We start from the raw sequence: 19,937 nt of genomic DNA, 5'->3' as shown, positions 1-19,937 counted from the left end.
TATTACCATTTTTTAAACTTTTTTTGCATTGATACATGTCAACTGGGGCAGGACCCAGGTCCTCAAAACTTGCATATAAGCCTTTAACGTGAATACTTTTGATTTTTAATTTTAATGTCCCATAGATGTTAACGGTGTTCCGGCAGCTTTCGAATCTGCCCCAAACACCGCATATTGTTCTGCTATGTCCAGTGCCGGGACACCTAGCATAGTCAGCACCTTAGAATTCTAAATGGAGCATGTAAACACTATACCACCAAGGACAGAAATGTATTCTCAGGAATAAATCTATGTTAGATTTTCTTAGGTGACAATGTGGAAGGCAGGTTTTTTTGTTTTTTTTGGGGGGATCAAAAGTGCAATTGCCTTTTCAAAAGAACACATATTGCAGGTGACTTTAAAATATTCTCATCCTCAAAGTTTGAGCTAAGTCCCCTGTACTACAAGTGCCATTACTTTCAGAATGTTGCAAATCAATACTGTCTTTAGCACACACGCAGTAAAATTGTGTGATATATACACAACTTCAGCATTGTTTGTGAATACAACACCGTACTTAGCAAGTCGCTATATTTAAAAATGTAACACTATCAAAACATTTTGTTATGTTTGCTTTTGGCTAGAACTCTGGAATAGAGCTGAGCGTCGTAGATACTGAAATGTAAGCTTGTGTAAGAGTGAAGGCAGTTTGAAACTCATATATCGAATTTGTACTTTGGTTACAAACTCATGATTTCAAGCTTATCTATTCATCTTCTATATTTCCAACAATGCAACTTTATTGCTAGGACTGGAAACAAAAGCAGGACTGGTGAAGTATTATATGTGTCAGCTCTAAATGGACATAAATGAATAGGAGGAATTAATGGTAATCTGAATACAATAGGGAAATTCATGCGGTATAGTGCTGAAGACGAAATAGTAATGCCATGTTTTGTTCCTTAGAGGAAAATGAAAACTCCTAAAATCTAATCAAGAGACTCCGATTCCCATTAAAATGAAATATTCCTAAATACTAATGATTTAGCAGAAGAACTTTATAAAGATTTTATGTAACTTTGGATCAGAGCACTTAGCAGCAAATGACTGTATTCATTCACATAAGCTGCAGCTGGTAGAATTTAATAAGATATACGAAAATAATCCTCACCAGCAATACAAAAAGATAATTACAATCCACAAAAAAATATTTTATTTTTTATGATTATTGAAAAAAAAAGCCACTAAATTTGACTTAAACATTAGGGGGTTGTCATAAAAAGTTTGAATCGGACATCCAATAAACTTATAATAATGTTGTTTATCTCCTTTTTGGATATCTACTCAGGTAAGGTAAATATTGTACCTAAGATATATACACAAGCCATATACAGTACATGCACAAACGGGAAGATTGCTGTAAAATTAATGGACAGGTATATAAGTATTTAGGTTCAGTACATTATTAAACTATTGGGTCTGGAAACTACTTCTAGCTTAATTTCAACTAGTAATAATGTTTCTATGTGCTACTTGTTACTGCAGGCTGACACATTCCATCAGCTTAAAGTATATGTAAAGCTTCACCTTGTAAAACTGTTTAAAATAGAAATGTAAGGCAAAACATTTGTGTATAAATATGAAAAAAACATTATAAATATATATTTTTTCCCTTTTACATGAGTGTTCATTCACATTCCCTCTGTTTTCAACTCTGTCTAAGAGCTGGGGGATGAGAAACAGTAGCACACTGCTCTTACCAGTAAATAGCTGTATGTGTGTGTGTATGTGGGGGGGGTTATGGGTGTCAGGACAAGTCTAATCTTTGGAGGAGAGCAAGCTCATTTACCAGCACAGCTAGGGAACCAAGCACACTGAGCTCTTCTGCTTAGTGTGGTCAGTTTTTAATACAAAAGCAGATGGACTGGCAGGAACACCAGTTATTTCACACAAAGGAAGCAATACAAAAAGAACAGGATACTTTTCAAATAAGTACATTGTAAAACAGACACATATCAGTAATAATAAATGTTGGGTTTACATATTCTTTAAATTTGACATTTGACTGGCTCCCAAACCAAGAGACCAATACTATCCTTGATCCACACAGTATCAAGATGATTACTGTGTAAATACACAACTTACTGTAACAGTATCAAAACTAATTGTCATCCATAACTTTTTATTCCATATCCATGAAAAATCTGACTTTTGTCCCACTTAGGGACAACTTTAACTTTAAGGTTAAAGGTCACCTTCTCAAGGCTGCTTTTCTCGGCTGTATCCATAGAGGTTCGATAACATTCAGAACAGGGCCCTAAAAGAACACTTAAAGTGATACTAAAGTATTTTTTTTTTCTTTAAAAATAACAAACATGTTATACTTACCTGTGCAGAGCAGCCTGGATTCTACTCTTCTCGGATCCCTCACTGGCAATCCTGGAATCTCCCTTGTGTTGAGTGCCCCCATGGCAAGCAGCTACTATGGGGACACCAGAGCAGCGCCATAGCTCTGTGTGTCCATTCAGACATGGAGCTGTGGTTCAGCCATACCCCCTCTTTCCTCATTGGCTAACTTAATTTGATTGACAGCAACGGAGCCAATGGCACCGCTGCTGTATCTCAGCCAATCAGGAGGGAGAATCCTGTAGGGCGGAGGTACTCTTGGACATCACTGGATTGAGATGGGTCTTAGGTAAGTATCAGAGGGGCTTAGGGGGGCTGCTTCACACAGAAGTTTTTTTTTATCTCAATGCATAGAGTGCATTAAGATAAAAAAAAACTCTGCCTTTACAACCACTTTAAGAATAGTTCATTGTTCTTATCCATTATTGGGTGCTTTTCACTGTTCTGGGATGTTATCCTGTTGGAGAACCCATGCCTGAGATTTAACCCCTTAGAGCAGGTGCCTGCTGGCCCTTTAAGGGGTTTAGAGTGCTGGCAGGGAGGGCTTATGGTCATGTGACTGCCGTGATTGGCGGTCACATCATCAAAAAGCTCCTGATTGCAAGCAGTGAATGGGAGCTTTCTGTTAGCCGCCGGTAACTGCGCTGGGAGTGAGCGAGTAGGGTGTACACTCTCGGCACAGCTCTATTTGTGCTATTGCACACAAATATGCAGCCATTCAGGGCCAAGGCATTTGGTGCCAAGAGGTTAAACAGAGGTTTCTGACTAGGGGTGAGCTTCGTGTTCGAGTCGAACATATGTTCGACTTGAACATCGGCTGTTCGCCCGTTCGGCGAATTCCGAACGTTATGGGCCGTTCGCGCCAAATTCATGTGGCGCTCACGGCCCACAATGCACTGCGATGCACTCATGATTGGCCAAGCATGCACTGTGACCCCGCATGCTTGGCCAATCACAGCGCCGGCAGCGAGGAGAGCCATGATTGGCCACAGGCAGGATGCCTGTGGCCAATCATAGCTCAGGCTGTGTAGTACACGCCCCACACTATATAAGGCGGCCAGCGCGGCGGCCTTGTGTAGTGTGTTGGCATCTGAAGCAGTTAGTGGGTGTTCTGTGTACCTTCAACACAGTATACACCGATCGTTATCGGCCAATTTTTCGTTCTTGCTCTTCTGTAGTGGTTGTTGTCTGCGTGCCCTGACCGCAGTATACACCGCTATATTCACCTATATAGCTAGCAATATATCTATCTTTTATAATAGAGCTTGCAGTCAGTGTTAGGAGCTTGTGCGTGCTGTCTGCGTGCTCTGAACCCAGTATACACCGCTATATCCACCTATATAGCAAACTATCTTGCTCATTTTAAATAGAGCTTGCAGTCAGCGGTAGGAGCTTGTGCGTGCTGTCTGTGTGCTCTGAACCCAGTATACACCGCTATATCCACCTATATAGCAAACTATCTTGCTCATTTTAAATAGAGCTTGCAGTCAGCGGTAGGAGCTGCTATTTGCAACATATGTCTCAAGCGTATCTCGCATGGCCAAAACATCAGCCGCTTGGGCACCACGTGCTTGACCAGACATATGTTGACCTGCCATGCAGCTCGTTGGCAAGCGTACTTCAAAGACCCACACCAAAGAACAAAGCGGACCTCTCCTTGTTCCTCATCAGCTGGGATCTCCAACCCCACTAGACCTTCAGTCCTCTCTGAAACCTGCTCTGAGAGGAATGAAGGTGTAGAATTAGGTGTGTCACAGCCAAGTGCTTCCGGGCACTCTGCTAGCAGTACACCAACGTCCGATTATAGCAGGCAAATGTCCCTGCCCCAGCTGCTGGACCGGCGAAAGAAGTTCACTCCCAGCCATCCACATGCCCAACGGTTGAATGCTAGCTTGGCTAAATTGTTAGCACTTCAACTGCAGCCTTTTCAGTTGGTAGACTCGGCCCCCTTCCGTGAGTTTGTACAATGTTCCTCAGTGGCAGGTCCCCAAACGCCACTTTTTCTCACGGAAGGCGATTCCGGCTCTCTACTGGCATGTGGAAGGCAATGTCCTTGCCTCACTGGACAGGGCGGTCAGCGGTAAGGTGCATATTACCGCTGACTCATGGTCCAGCAGGCATGGACAGGGACGTTACCTGTCTTTCATGGCCCATTGGGTCACTCTTCTGGCAGCTGGGAAGGATGCAGGACAAGGTGCATTAGTGTTGGAGGTTGTTCCGCCACCACGCCTCCAAAATGCTACTATTGGTTGTGACACACCTCTCTCCTCCACCCCTTCCTCTTCTTCTTCCTCCATGGCCTCTTCCAGTGCTCTGTCCTCAGAACCAGCGGTGCTCCGTAGGCGTCCAGGGGCTACGCAAGTACGCAGGCAAAACGATGCCATGCCGTGCTTGCGCTGGTTTGTTTGGGGGACAGGAGCCACACTGGGGCGGATGTTTTGTCAGCTCTGCAGGGGCAGGCCGAGAGGTGGTTGACGCCACGCCAGCTTAAGCCAGGAATGGTGGTTTGCGACAATGGCACCAACCTCCTCTCTGCCCTCTGACAGGGACAACTGACCCATGTGCCCTGTGTAGCTCACGTCCTTAACCTGGTGGTGCAGCGGTTCTTGGGCAGGTACCCGGGCTTACAGGATGTCCTGAAGCAGGCCAGGAAAGTCTATGTGCATTTCTGCCGATCATTTAATGCCTGTGCTCGGCTGGCTGAGCTCCAAAAGGAGTTGAACCTGCCCAAGAACCGCCTTATATGTGACATGCCCACCAGGTGGAACTCAACGTTGGCCATGCTGCAGCGGCTGCACACGCAGCAGAGGGCCATCAATGAGTACCTGTGCGACTACGGCACCAGGACAGGGTCAGGGGAGCTCGGTTTTTTCTCACCACGCCAGTGGGGCATGATCAGGGATGCATGCACTGTCCTGTCACCGTTTGAGGAGGCCACAAGGATGGTGAGCAGTGACAGTGCATGCATCAGTGACACTGTACCTCTTGTCCACCTCTTGGAGCATACGCTGCGTGGAATAATGGACAGGGCACTTGAGGCAGAACAGAGGCAGGAAGAGGAGGACTTGCCTCTCAAGGCCCCCTTTATCCAGACAGTGTTCCTGCTGTGCCACCCATCACACAGGAAGAGGATGAGGAGGAAGAGGAGGAGGATGATTGTGTCAGCATAGAGGTGGAGGCTGGCACTCAGCATCAGCAGCAGTCTTGTAGGGAGGATTTACAGTCCCAAGAAACCCGTGGATTTGTACGTGGCTGGGAGGAGGTAGCTGCGGATCATGTTGTCCTTAGTGACCCAGAGGACTCCGGACCGAATGCCTCAGCTAATCTAAGCTGCATGGCCTCCCTGATCCTGCAAAGCCTGCGGAAGGATCCTCATATTCTTCGGATCAAGGAGAGGGACCATTACTGGCTGGCCACTCTCCTTGATCCAACGGTACAAGGGTAAGGTTGCCGACCTTATCTTGCCATCGCAGAGGGAGCAGAGGATGAGACATCTCCGGGAGGCCTTGCAGAAAGGTCTGTGCAACGCGTTCCCAGAGACTGGGAGGTTACAAACTCCTGGTCCTGAGGCATCGGTCAGAAGGTGGCCGTCTGACCGATGCTTTCAGACAATTTTTTAGTCCGCAGCCCCAAGGTATGATCGGTTCCAGCAACCATCGCCAGCGTCTGATTTACATGGTGCAGGAATACCTAGGGGCAAGGTCAGACTTGGACACCTTTCCCACGGAAAATCCTCTGGCTTACTGGGTCTTGAGGATGGATCACTGGCCAGAGCTTGCACAGTATGCAATTGAGCTACTGGCCTATCCTGCATCCAGCGGTCTTTCGGAACGCACCTTCAGTGCTGCTGGTGGCTTTGTTACCGATCACAGGGTGCGCCTGTCCTCCGAATCAGTTGATCGACTGACCTTCATCAAGATGAATCAGTCTTGGATCACCACAGCTACCAAGCACCTGAAGCTGATGTAACTGAATAATTTTTTTTGAAATATCACATCCCTTCAAGACTGCCTATGCTGATGCTGAGTGACTGTCCTGTTATGTTGATTGTCTATCCTCTTCCTCCTCCGCTGATATGTTGGAAGAACATTTCTGGTTCTGGGTGATGCCATCAGCCCAATTTTTCTGCCCCTGTTTAACAGGGGCGTTTAATTACAATTTTTGATGCAATGCTTTGCAGCAGGGCTAATTCCTGCAATAAAACTAGAGTATATGGGAGAGGTTGCAGTGTCGTGGCACCAGCACCAGTGCCTAAGGCCCAATTTTTCTGCCCCTGTTTAACAGGGGCGTTTAATTACAATTTTTGATGCAATGCTTTGCAGCAGGGCTAATTCCTGCACTAAAACTAGAGTATATGGGAGAGGTTGCAGTGTCGTGGCACCAGCACCAGTGCCTAAGGCCCAATTTTTCTGCCCCTGTTTAACAGGGGCGTTTAATTGCAATTTTTGATGCAATGCTTTGCAGCAGGGCTAATTCCTGCACTAAAACTAGAGTATATGGGAGAGGTTGCAGTGTCGTGGCACCAGCACCAGTGCCTAAGGCCCAATTTTTCTGCCCCTGTTTAACAGAAACATGTAATTACAATTCTTGATATAATATTTCACAGGAGGGCCCGTTCCTGTGCCCACCCAGAGTAACTGTGAGGACTTATAGTGTTGTGGCACCAGCACCACAACCACCAAAGGTCAATTTTTCTACCACTGTTCAACAATGGCATGTAATTACAATTCTTGATATAATCGTTCACAGCAGGGCGCTCCAGCGCCCTCCAAAAGTCTTTTTGAGGGCTTACAATGTTGTGGCAAAACCAACACCTTGTTCCGCCATTTCTGCAGAGAATATAGGGCAGGTCCCTACTTTCAAACATCCAACTTACAAACATCTCCTACTTGCAAACGGAAGGAGACAACAGCAAGTGAGATGAAAAAAGATGGACGACAAAACAAATTATACAGGGGTGATAACCCTTCCCTATGTTTTCCAAAAAGCTTAAAAATAGTTTTTTTGACTGGAGCTACACTTTAAAAATGTACCAGTTGAAAATTACAAACAGATTCAACTTAACACAACAAACCTACACAGTCCCTGTCTTGTTTGCACCGCCTGTATACTGCTGTTCTGAGTATATAGGGCCTGGGGGCCACACGCATTTCCTTTTTTTAATATGGGTACAGGGTTCCCCTTAATATGTGTACAAGACCCAAAGGGGCTGGTAATGGGCAGGGAGGGCTACCCATGCCATTTTTCTCAATGATTTTCAACCATATTGCAGGAACCAGATATAACATTAAAACCGCAAGCAGTTTTAAATGATGTTATTTCCGTTAAATGGCATTTTGTGCAGGGACTGTTCTAAACACGGGAAACACGTGGCTTCACAGGTATACTACAGACACCCCCCAGGCACAATATTTAAAGGAATATTTCACTTTTTTTTCACTTTAATCGTCATTAAAATCAGTGCTCCCGCCAAAACGGCCATTTTTAAAAACATTTTAGGCATTGACCCATGTCCCCTGGGGCAGGAGCCAGGTCCCCAAACCCTTTTTAGGACAGCATCTTGCATATTAGCCGTTAAAATTAGCACTTTTAATTTCAAACGTTCGAGTCCCATAGACTTCAATGGGGCTCTAAAGTTCGTACGAATTTGGGGCCCGTTCGAAAGTTCTGGTGCGAACCAAACCGGGGGTGTTCGGCTCATCCCTATTTCTGACACTGGTCAGTATGTCTCAGCCTAAAATTCCTTGAATGTCTTGAGGTTTCATTATGCTCTGCACATATTCAAGGCACCATGTGCTGGATGCAACAAAGAAGACCCAAAACATAACTTCCATATTTCACAGTGGGTATGGTGTTTTTTTGTTTTATTTGAAAGCTTCTTGTTTACATCTGTGAACATAGAACTGATATGGCTTGCCAAAAGACTAACATTGTGTCTCTCTCCCAAAAGTATTGTGGTTTTGTGCATTTTTTGCAAATTCCAGTCTGGCTTTTTTATGTTTTTCTTTCAACAGTGTCATCCTCCTGGGTCTTCTTCCTTTGAACCCACCGTTGTTCAAAAAGCAATGGATGGCGTGACACTGATACACCTTGAATTTATAACATGTGTACTCAGCGCTGTCTTCCCATCAACACTATTTCCAAAAATCAAAATACAAATAAATCTTAAGTGCCAAAAACTGTATGAAGCATAAAAAGTCTTAAAAATCAAAAAAAATCCAAAAATCAAAAAGTATGTTCTTTTCATATACTATTGTGCAGTCTTTGTGCCAGTGCTTATTCTTATGCCGTGCTTCCCTCCTTATGTACCCACACTCACCAGATAATGGTGAAAATTGTGTCTGTTTTAAGAGCAATTGCTCATCAGGTAGTATTAATTGTCTGCTTGTCCTTGTAGTTCTATAGCAGGTGGGGATATGTCTTCGTGTATATCATAGGGAATATAACCTGAAGATATTTATAGCATTATACAGTTTATTCAATTAAAAACTCACTTTCACAGCCAATTAAAATGTACAAAATTCTCCTCTTGTATCTGAGCATATGCTAATGTCGTCCTGGAATTCAAAGAGCTGTGGTTATATCCAACCACCTTACGCATTTCCCTCCGCCCACTAATACACTTTGACCTTGGAGTTCATCCTGTGTCTCTTTGTCTAGAATTATTCTTCTGTTCAATTGTTAGCCCATTTTCCACATTCAGGGAAGTTAATTATATTCCCATTGACTTTATCTACTTTTTAATAACATTTGCACCTGTTGTCACAGGAACAGCAAGCTACTTGAAGATGCTCTTTTAGTCTTTACCTTTGACATACTGGTCTAAATTTTTCTTTCTCTTTTCTCCATTTAAAGAGGTTGGCAAACTAATTACAAACTTGAAGACATGTGTGGTACTCATTACAAGCAGTTTGAAATATTACTTTGATCAATCTTTTCCAGGGATACCAAAAATCTGTCCAGGCAATTTTAGAACATCTTTCATCAATTTCAGGTGGAATGAATTGTCCATGGCTCTAAGTTCATGCATGATAAATAATGTGCAAGTGTAACACTAAGCCCTTGTACACACGGTCGGAGATTCTGACAACCAAATCCATCGGAGTAATTCAGACGGATTAATTCTGGAAGAGGTCCGGAAGTGATGTTGCATACACGCGGTCGGACTAAATCCGATTGTACATAACGTGATGATGTTATTTTGTTACAACGGGACTACGTTCAGGCTAGTAGCCAATAGCTTTGGTCTAGGAATTTGATCTGAGCATGCGTGGCACTTTGTCCCTTGGAGTAGGCTACACATGATCGGAGTATGTCTGATCGGAGCATTTTTTAGGAAAATTTTACCGGCAAGTTGGAAAAGTTGGTCCGTTGGATATTCTGATGAAAACAGTCCGATGGAGACCACACACAATCGAATATCCGTCAAAACGGTCCAATAGGACACATTCCGTCGGAATCTCCGACCGTGTGTACAAGGGCTTACAGGTATTCATTACTTCTCACAGAGATTACAGTAATGGCCTTCACAATGTTTTTATCTGCTTCTTTTATCCAGAAAGATGACTAATCCTTGTTCTGTTGTTATCCAGGGTCAGCATCTTCCTCCTTCAGGAGGTGCTAGCTCAATGATGACATAATCATGTAACTCTTTATGAATATTCTGAGCTGTGTTTATAAATTCCTCCCACAGATCAGTCCAGGTTGCATACTCTCACCCCGTGACTTGCTACTAAGTTACACTGTTGCCTTCTGGAGGAGGTGAGACTGAAGAAATATTTCCTTTGTACATAGCAGCTCTGATACTCTTCTTCTGAGGTCCCCTGCCAGTGCTCCCAACTCCTCACCCCTTCCAAGTGCCCCTATAGCAAGCCACTTGCTATGGGGGCACTCATGTGGGCTCAATCCTGAGCTGGGCTCTCTGTGTCCATTGACACACACACACAGCATGGCTTGGCCCCATCCCCATTCCCTCCTTACAGGCTGTTACTGACAGAAGCAGAAGCAAATGGCTCCCACTGCTGCCTCCCTGTCCAGTGAGGGAAGAGAGAGGAGACCACTGCTTTCATTTACAGTGCTGCATCGAGATCATGTTCAGGTAAGTATTTTGGGGGCATGTGGGGCAGCTGTATACAGAAGGTGTTTTACCTTAATGCTGAGAATGCCTTTAAAACTACTTTAATAAAAAGTAATAAAATATAAAGTTTTTTGTTAAAAGAAATTATATGCTGTGACCATTGATCTCCTTTGGGGTTTTTACTGTGATTCTTCTGGCAATCATTCTAATGCCGCGTACACATGACCGGAATTTCCAGCAGACTAGGTCCAATGGGATCAGTCCATCGGACAATCCGATTGTGTGTGGGCTAGTCTGACCGCTTTAAAAAAATAAATAAATCAGACTGACCTAGAAATAGAACATGTTTCAAATCTATCCGACGGACTCAAGTCTGACGGACTAAAAATCGTGAAAACCATACGTCTGTGTGCTAGTCCGATGGACCAAATACGACACAGGGGCAGCTATTGGCTACTGGCTATTGAACTTCCTTGTTTACGTCATCACGTTCAAAACAAACAGACTTTCGAATGGACTTAGTCCCTTCGTGTGTGGCCAAGTCCGTTCATTCAGAAAGTCTGTCGGAAAAGTCCAGTCGTGTGCACGCTGCATTAGTAAATGAGGAATAAATATAAGCTTTACTTGAAGTAATCTTTTACAGAGGCATTTAGAAAAATACAAATTTAGAAAACATAAAAATATACATAGTAGAACAGCCATGTAATAATAAAAATACTATAAAATACTAGCATATACTGTACATGAAAACATTAAAAAGGAAATACATTTCATGTCTTTGTTAAGTGTTATTGCAAGGATATGCTGTGTTAATCTGTGAATTTTAAGGTCCACACTAACCTGGTACACCTGGAGGTGTTTTCAAATACTTTCCATTGAAATGCTGTATTACCACTTCACATTTTTCAGTAGACTCCATTCTGTGTTAAAAATACAATAAAAAATCAAATCAATTAAATTGCTTTCTTTAGCTCTATATTGTAATGTGGTACTATATTTTAAAGTCAAAATGATCTATCTATCTATCTATCTATCTATCTATCTATCTATCTATCTATCTATCTATCTATCTATATTAATATACATAGTCCATTCTATTTTCATATACATAGCCCATTTTATATATATTTTTATTCTATATACAGTATAGTCTTTAAACGTATAACAGGATAACCGTGTAATAACAAAAGGGCAAGAAAAATCAGTAGTGTTTAGTTTGTCATCCCATTGTGATACCTTAGCATAAAAACACAGAAATTGCTACCTACAAAGATATATTATGATGCAAATAAGAGTATAGCTGTGTGCAGAGGAGATACACAAGATGGTAATTGTTGTTGGAGTGAGTTATCTTATTCTATTTCAATCTAAGGCTTTGTGTAGATGAGTACTTGCTGTGTGCCCAGGGCTTGGCTGCTGCTGGCTCCATTTGAAGCAAATAAAGAGACGTTTTTCTCAAGCTGCAAGGGCAGCACACCCACCATGTACAAGATTTTTGCTGGAGGCTAAAGCAAGCTTTATTATGGTGTCCTCTTCTCTTGAATGAAAAAAACAAACTAAATCCAGTTCACTCTCCTTTTAACCATTACCTCTTATGTTGATGACCACATGAAGTCGACCTTCTTGTGGAACTACTCCCTGAATACCCTTATTTTCTTTAAAGTCTAGACTCATGATGCCATGCTGACACATTGATGTAATGGTAAATAAATAGGTTAATTTGCTAAAGGAGTAAAGAATTTTCCCTTTTTTTAAATGTTAACATTTTTTTTTTGATTGGGTATTTGTAACTTCACCCTATTAACTAAATTAGGGCAATGTGAACTCTGCAAAGTGAACATTTTCTACTCCTGCCCCAATAAATAGATATTGCCTGATGTGTGCCATGATCCAAAAGAAATCAAATGCACTGCTAGAATACAAAAGGTGCCCACTCGCCTCCCTTTCTTTTCTTCTGCACATTTTCTTTGTATGGGAAGTTTGTTGAGAGGTGGGAGGTTTATCTGTAGTCTTCATTAAAACTTTTTTCATTGTTTAGTATAAAGCAGTACTTGCGATATTAGTGATATAAAGTAATATTAAACTCTCAATTTCGTAAGCCCTTTCAGCGGTTAATGTAATATTTATTGAGTATGCAGCTTCTTTATCTTTTAATGCTTGTCTATGTTCCATTTTAAGCTGGTGCTATGACTGCTACCCCAGGTTTTCTGTTTCAGAGTGGCTCCTTTCTTTTGCAGAGTCTCTCTACACTGTTGCATCTCCCTACACTGTGTGTATCAATAGAAACACACAGCTCCATAGCCTAAGATGAACAAGCATTCCTCTGCCCTCTCCTCCTCCTCAGCCTACCTCCTTTCTCCAAGATAACTGACTTTCCCAGACTGCACTGTCCACTGTTAACTCTTTCTTGTGAAAACTGGAAGTTCAGGGGGAAGCAATGAGAGCAGGTGTCAGCAGCATTGAAAGTTGCAAACCGCAAGTGTTGGGGTAAGAATGTTAGCAATAGTTTGCTGGGGAATGTCTATTTTTATTGTGCTCCTTTTCTTTTATTCTGCTCATTGTCTTAGTACGGAAAGTTTGTTAAGAGGTAGGAGGTTTATCTGTAGTCTCCAAACTGTTTTCATCCTGCAGTATAAAGCAGGTGGAATGCATTCCATTCAAAAATATGGCATTCAATAGGGCTGTGTGATTTGGGCTCACATGTATAGGACCCACAACCTGCACCGTCAAGCCATGATATTCCACATCATTTCATATTTGCAATGCATTATATTATGTCCCACTGGAGAAGAGGGTCTATCTGAAAAATGGAATAGCATTCCAAACAAAAATCACTGTGGTAGTGAGAACTGGATAAGGCAGTACTTTCAAAATGTACACATTGTAATTCTTGTTCTGTATTTTCCTATATGGAATGAGAAGTCAGCACTGAGTAGTAAATTCTACGTCCTGCTAGTACCAGGTCACATGCCACTTGCTATCTACCATTCAAAGCATACTGTACTGACGGTACATTTATATAGAGAAACATATCAAGGCATGTATTGCACACCTGGGATGATGAAAGGGATAAATATGAGCAGAGTCAAGAAATAATTCAATAAAACTTCTGCTCCTTCAGGAAAAGTAACATGAACAAAAGTGAAAATAACATTTTACCAATGTTCTTGTTTGCATTTCTCCTATTACTTTGCTAAACCAATCTGCAAAAAAAATTTAGCCTGTCTTCTCCAAACTTCACACTGCAGTTTTTCATTTTGTTTTTTGAAATCATACACTAAGTGACTGTCTTGAACTACTCTTTGGAGACTGTCTCCAAAAGTTTAAATGGAATGAAGATCTGCTGTTTGTAGCTGCAGGCGCTTGGTGTCAAACAGTGTTATGCTGCATCAAATAGTGGTGACAATTTCATTTTAATACACTGAGCGCATTTTAACAAGTGAAGGCAGTCCCAGAAAATAATACAATATGGGAGCTGCCAAGAGTAAAAAAAAAAAAAAGAAAACCTCAATAAGTCTTTGTCCTTTGATGGCAGAAAAAAAGAAATAGACCAGTGAGCCAAAAGTACAAAATTCACCTTTACTCAAAAAAAGAATATTGGAAAGAAAATGTCCATTTACTTTCTGGGTAGCGATCTTAATTCTTCTGCTACTCTCCTTGTGGCTGTGAACTCATTTTATCTGAAAATCCTGAAGTACAACCAGTATGCTACTATGTCTATTCTGATCAGTCTATTTTCAGTAACAAAAACACTATTTCTAAAAAAAAAAAGTTATGCAAACTTTATAAAATAAAAAGTAATTAAAAACTATACATTGATTATCAAGTAGAATGGTGACTATGAGTATTATACTATTTCATATTGCCCATAATACAGATCTGTTTACATTCATGTTTGGAATGAAATACATTTTTCAGCAGAAAATACTTTTAAACTTTTTCCTCCAGAGTTTATGGCAATTTGTAATCAAAAGATTGGCTTAAAACCTAACTCTAGGCATGTTTTTACCATGGTCCCTAACCTAAAAAAAAAATGATCTCAAACTGCAATGCTTGTTTTCAATCTGAGCTGACCCCCTCCCCTGTACTTTTCCACTATAAGATGTCATTAGCCTTCTGTTAAATAGCATTATTCTTAGGGGGTATTACTATGACACCCTTTTATTCATGATGTATTGATGCAGAGAGCAGTGCTGATTTAAAAGAGAAGTTCAGGATTAAAAAAAGAAAACATTTATACTCATCTAGGTGGATTCAGCATTGAACCGATGCTGCACCTGTCACCCTGCTGGCTCTGTAGTGAGAACTGAGCGATCAAACACTGCTGCTCTGAGCAGAGAGACAGGACTATAGGTAAATTAATATCCTTCTATTAAAAGGTGCCAACAGTGACAGCAATTTAAACTGTGTCAATTCTTTTCTTTGTAAATTATATTTTTACAAGAATAAAAAATCCCCAAATGTCTTCCAAAATACATAGACTGTGTAACGTCCCCGGGGAAATCCATACCAGACTGTATCAGACCAAGCTGAGCCTCTGGCCTGGCTGGCCAGAAAAGGGGGTGGTGAACACATACCCCCCCTCCTCAACCATACCATGCCTCATGCCCTCAACATGGGGGGTGTCTTAGGCCCAGTATAATAGTGAGGCAGCAAGCACATTTAGAAGGTAGTCTGCAATGGAACCTCCATATTATTCTATTACAGATTTCCTAATTTCTAAAAAAAATAAAATAATAATAATAATTCTATGGCAGAAGACTCTTCTGATGTTACCAACCTTCTTATTAAAATATTCCATTTAATGCAGGGGTCTCAAACAGGCAGCCCTTCAGCTGTTGTGGAAGTCCCATGAGGCATTGCAAGGCTGACAGTTACAAGTATGACTGCCACAGGCAGAGGCATGATGGGACTTGTAGTTTTGCAACAGCTGGAGGGCCACCAGTTTGAGACCCCTGATTTAATGCCTCGTGCCTATACTGTAACTCTCAAAAGATTTGAATGGAGCCATACTTGAATACAGTTATGGCTCTATTCAGCTTCATAGGGAGTTACTGCACAGGTGTAGGCCATGCCTGGCAAGATTTTAGGCAGTAAGTTGTAAACACTGGAGAAGGCTACTACTGTCAGGAAAAGGTAGTGGGGGGTCCTGTACTTGTCCTTTAAGCTTCTTTTTAGGTATATTAGAAGTTTTTAGTTTATCATAGTACTGTGATGCTATATTAAAGACTCTCAAATAAGCATTTACAGTACAGACAAAGAAATCTTATTTGGGGATAGAACTTAATTCAAAACCCATTTATCTAGTTTAAGTACAGTGAAGAAATGTTAGAAACCATTTCATATAATCTTCCTTTGTTACCATGTGAAGCATTCATTCCTGCTTTTGTATGACTACTCACTGCAACCTGTTATAACCTTCTTAGAGTGCCGCTTCAAGCACCAGCAAAGCTTTGAAGGGGTGTTGGCATCAGAAATGCTCATCTAAACAGCATACTGAAGTGTGCAATGTGGAGGCCCCACATACCAACAGATCAGTGTGTGTTAAGCTTCGAAGAGCAGCCTCAGCCCTGTTTCATCTTGAGACTATGCCCTTGCTGCATTTTTTCCCACCCCCAGGGCTTACTCATAGATGCCTCTATGGCTAAGCCATAAAGGTGGGATGAAATGCATCAGCGGTGTGGTCTCAGGGGGAGCTGAGGCCGCTCTTCAGTTTCACACACACTAAGCTGTTGGTCTTTGGTGCCTTAACAGAACACACTTACTTTTGTTGGATGAACATTATCACTGAGAGGAGCTGAAAAGGAAATCTTAAGTTCTACATTTGTAACCAGAAAAGAAGATTGAAATCTCTTAATGGGGACATGTATCCCAATGACACTGCAATGGAATGTCCCCTCAATTTAAACAGATTTCCTCTTGCATTCTATTGTGTCTGAAAAGTTGGCAGAAATCTCATCTAGTAAGGGCCCAACCATAAATGGAAACACAAAAGAGGTCATAACCCTTTCCAACTCTCAACCAATACTAAAAAAATAAAGTTTGGACTAATGCTCCATTTTAATAGTTTAATTTGAAAGTCATTATTATTTTTTAGATAGACATTTGGTAAGATACCATTTGTTTTCCCCAGGTTGTTTGCAAGTTATATCAACATTCATGTCAGGCAATTACAACTGTATATTAAACAAGTTCTTGATTTCCTTCTGTTAGATTTTTTTTCTTAATTCAGACGTGAATTTACATTACAACTCTGAACATAGAGCTTTCAAGCACAGCAAGAAATTCCTTTATTGGAGCTATGATTGCTGGTTCTGCCTTATGATTTTATGCTAGGGATGCAGCAAATATCTTATCTAGTTGCACAGAGCAACTTAAGGTTTCCAGCAACGCTTATTTGTAAATCTGTAGCTGCCTCTTATATTTAGTACTTGGTTAATCTAGAATGCTCTGCAGATAAAGCATGTGTTTTTTTTTATTTGCTTAAAAGTTAGCATGAAATAGCAATCTCTAAAAGATTAGCCCACTAAAAATGAATAGCTTCGTTTTTTTTATTTCCATGTTCTGACACAGTCACTAACTTATTTTGGATGGATTTTACTTGTAATTGGGCAGGTTAGAAAATATTGTCCAGTTGTACCTGTCTTCCCTGAGATAAGCCAGAATTAGTGGTTTCTAATGGAGTAAAAAACGCCTCCCTTCTAGATATGCTTAAATAAAAATGTTCATATACTGTCACGTACTTGAGTCATTTGGAACCTGGATCCTTCTGGTTTTGTTCTTGCAGCTCTATTCACTCTGTCATGGGAAGATATGAGTCTTTGTAGAATATACTCTGCTTAGTGCTTCTGCCTCTTGGACTCTTTAGATCCACCTGTCTTCCAGCTGCATTCACTCTACAATCAGCTCAGCCTTTAACTGTTTCTGGACCGCCCACCGTACAAATACTGTGGCCTGTGCAAAATCATGTACCTGTATGTGATTTTGTGCACACGTTGTAGGAGGCGCCACTCTCACTGTGATTGGTGATGGACGCCACGACCCGCGGATCGTTCTGTGAAAAGACAGATCAGCAGTGTGCCTATATAAACAAGGCAAAACGCTGACCTATCAGGGAGCAAAGGAGAGATCTTTGTGTTTCAGCTATGCTGAAACACACTTTCTCTTTTCCTCCAGTCATTCCCTCCCACACACAGTTAGAAAATACCTCACTAGGACACACTCAACCACTTTATCACCCTGGTGTTAACTCCTTCCCTGCTAGTGTCATCTATATTGTGATAGTGCATTTTTTTAGCACTGATCAGAGTATTGGCATCATTGGTCCCCAAAAAGTGTCACTTAGATTCCAATTTGTCTGCCGCAATGTCGCACTCCCGCTAAAAATTGCTGATCACCGCCATTACTAGTAAAAACAATTTAAAAAAACTTTCCTAAATATATCCCATAGTTTGTAGATGCTATAACTTTTGCGCAAACCAATCAATATACGCGTATTTTTTTTTTTTACCAAAAATATGTAGCAGATTATTTTATTGGGAATGTATTATAGCAGAAAGTAAAAAATATTGTTTTTTATTCAAAATTGTCGGTATTTATTTATTTATAGCCCAAAAAATAAAAACCGCAGAGGTGATCAAATACCACCAAAAGAAAGCTCAATTTGAGGGAAAATATTACATTAGTTTTATTTGGGTACAACGTTGCATGACTGCGCAGTTGTCAGTTAAAGCCACGCAGTGCTGTATCGCAAAAAAATGCCTGGTCAGGAAGTGAGTAAAACCTTCCGGAGCTGAAGTGGTTAAATAACAGCACTTCCTGTTCTCTGTGCCCATTTGTGTGGATTTGTTCCCTGGGTGTCTGTCTTCCTGTTTGAACTGCTGAACTACCCGTTTTGGACTTCTGCCTGATCTCTTGACTATGCTTCCACCTGACGATTCTGCATTTCTCTGCCAGACTGTGTATGACCTCTGCCTGTCCTTGACTATTCTTCTAGATCCTGATTTTGTTCCATTCTGTACAATTTGTTGCTGACCCAGCCCCCGATCTAGGGAAAAGGCATATCCCCCCAAACGTATCAGCCTTCCGATCATTTGGTCCTAGGATGAGTTTACTGCATTCAGCTAGATCAGTAGATCAGTTATGCTTGATGTTTTTATCAGCTTGTGAGTATCCATTTGTCTTTGTGGATTCAACCAATTTATTTAAGGTAATGCATGAGGTGTTTTCGCTCTCTTGTGTCTTTTTTGCAGCTTTTTTGGAAGATTGCTTCGTCTGTGGAGGGCTGCACCCAAGTGGGGCATTGTGGATAGAATCATTATTTAAGAATTCACCTGACTTAATATTGGAGTGGTTTTTGGAGAATACAACTGACTAGGGGGTTCTGACTATGCTTACTCCTCAACCCACAGACTAAGTTCCACTTCGGACTCTACCTTACAACAGGTGCCTCCCATAACTAATGGCCAGAGTGACAGTGGACCCAGCTGAGGTAGTTAAGGCTATCATGCATCAAGGTCAGTTGACTGGTGCATCTTTCTTTTTTGAAAGCTAAGTTGGGTAATCTCACTGCTATGGTTAAATCCTTGCTGCCAGCCTACTCTAAACCAGTTTGAACTCCTGCTCTCATTCCAGTCCAAGCCCTGTCTTTGGAGGTGATACTGAAGACTACAGACTGAGAGGCTTTTTGAACATTTGCCACGTTCATTTCTGCAATTACCCTAGGACATTCAGCACTTCTTCAGCCAAAGTGACTTTTGTAATATCTTTGTTAAAGGAGGAAGACTTGGCATGGGTCTCACCTTACCTAGAATGCAATGATCCTTTACTGAATGCTAATAAGTTCTTGACTTCTCTTCAGACTGTTTTTGATAAACCAGGCAGGATTGTAGCAGCTGAATGCTCACTTTTGGACAAATAAGATACCATAACTGTGGTGCAATATGCTATAGAGTTTCATACACTGGCTGCTGAGACTAAGTGGGACGCTGGTGCTCCTCATGCAGCTTTTTGCGGAGGTCTTGCAGATCGCATCAAAGATGAACTAGCTTATAAAAATTCTCCAGAAGAAAAGTTGATAGCCCTGTGTGTCCGTCTGAATGTCTGGAGAAGTTATGGACTCACAAGCTACCTCCTGCCAGGCTATTAAATTAATTAAAGCAGAACTTCCCCCTAAAGGTCCAAAAAGGTTGCGGACCATTCACAAAGTGCAGTGTGGCTCATACATGAGCAGTGGAAAGCCAGCTGTGAATCTACACAGAGCCATAGCCAGCTTCCCAAAGTAAACATGGCTGCACCGGGGACCCGAAGACCTGCAAAGAACTGGCCCAGATGAGGACAGCACTGGATCCTTAACACAGGTAAGTACCCTTTAATTAAAAGTCAACAGCTAAAACAGCTGCAGTATTTATTTATTTTTTTCTACTGTGAAGATCCTCTTTAAGCTGACTCTAAATTCTCTTATCAGAAATGAAAG

At 41.5% G+C, this 19,937-nt stretch overlaps 1 protein-coding gene across 1 annotated transcript in view; it reads right to left on the bottom strand.

Annotated features, from left to right (window-relative positions):
* RBMS3 (RNA binding motif single stranded interacting protein 3) overlaps window positions 1-19,937 on the bottom strand; it is an 859,182-nt gene that overhangs the window by 179,158 nt on the left and 660,087 nt on the right. The window contains exon 6 of the mRNA XM_077491456.1: window positions 11,303-11,382. Within this exon, the coding sequence (XP_077347582.1) occupies window positions 11,303-11,382 (80 nt within the window). The remainder of the gene's footprint in view (window positions 1-11,302; window positions 11,383-19,937) is intronic.

This window comes from Lithobates pipiens, unplaced genomic scaffold (genome assembly GCF_037356315.1).
Source record: "Lithobates pipiens isolate NorthernLeopardFrog02 unplaced genomic scaffold, aLitPip1_a1.2 Scaffold_19, whole genome shotgun sequence".
Taxonomy (NCBI): domain Eukaryota; kingdom Metazoa; phylum Chordata; class Amphibia; order Anura; family Ranidae; genus Lithobates; species Lithobates pipiens.
The sequence above is the reverse complement of the archived record's forward strand: the minus strand, read 5'-3'. Positions and strand labels throughout refer to the sequence as shown.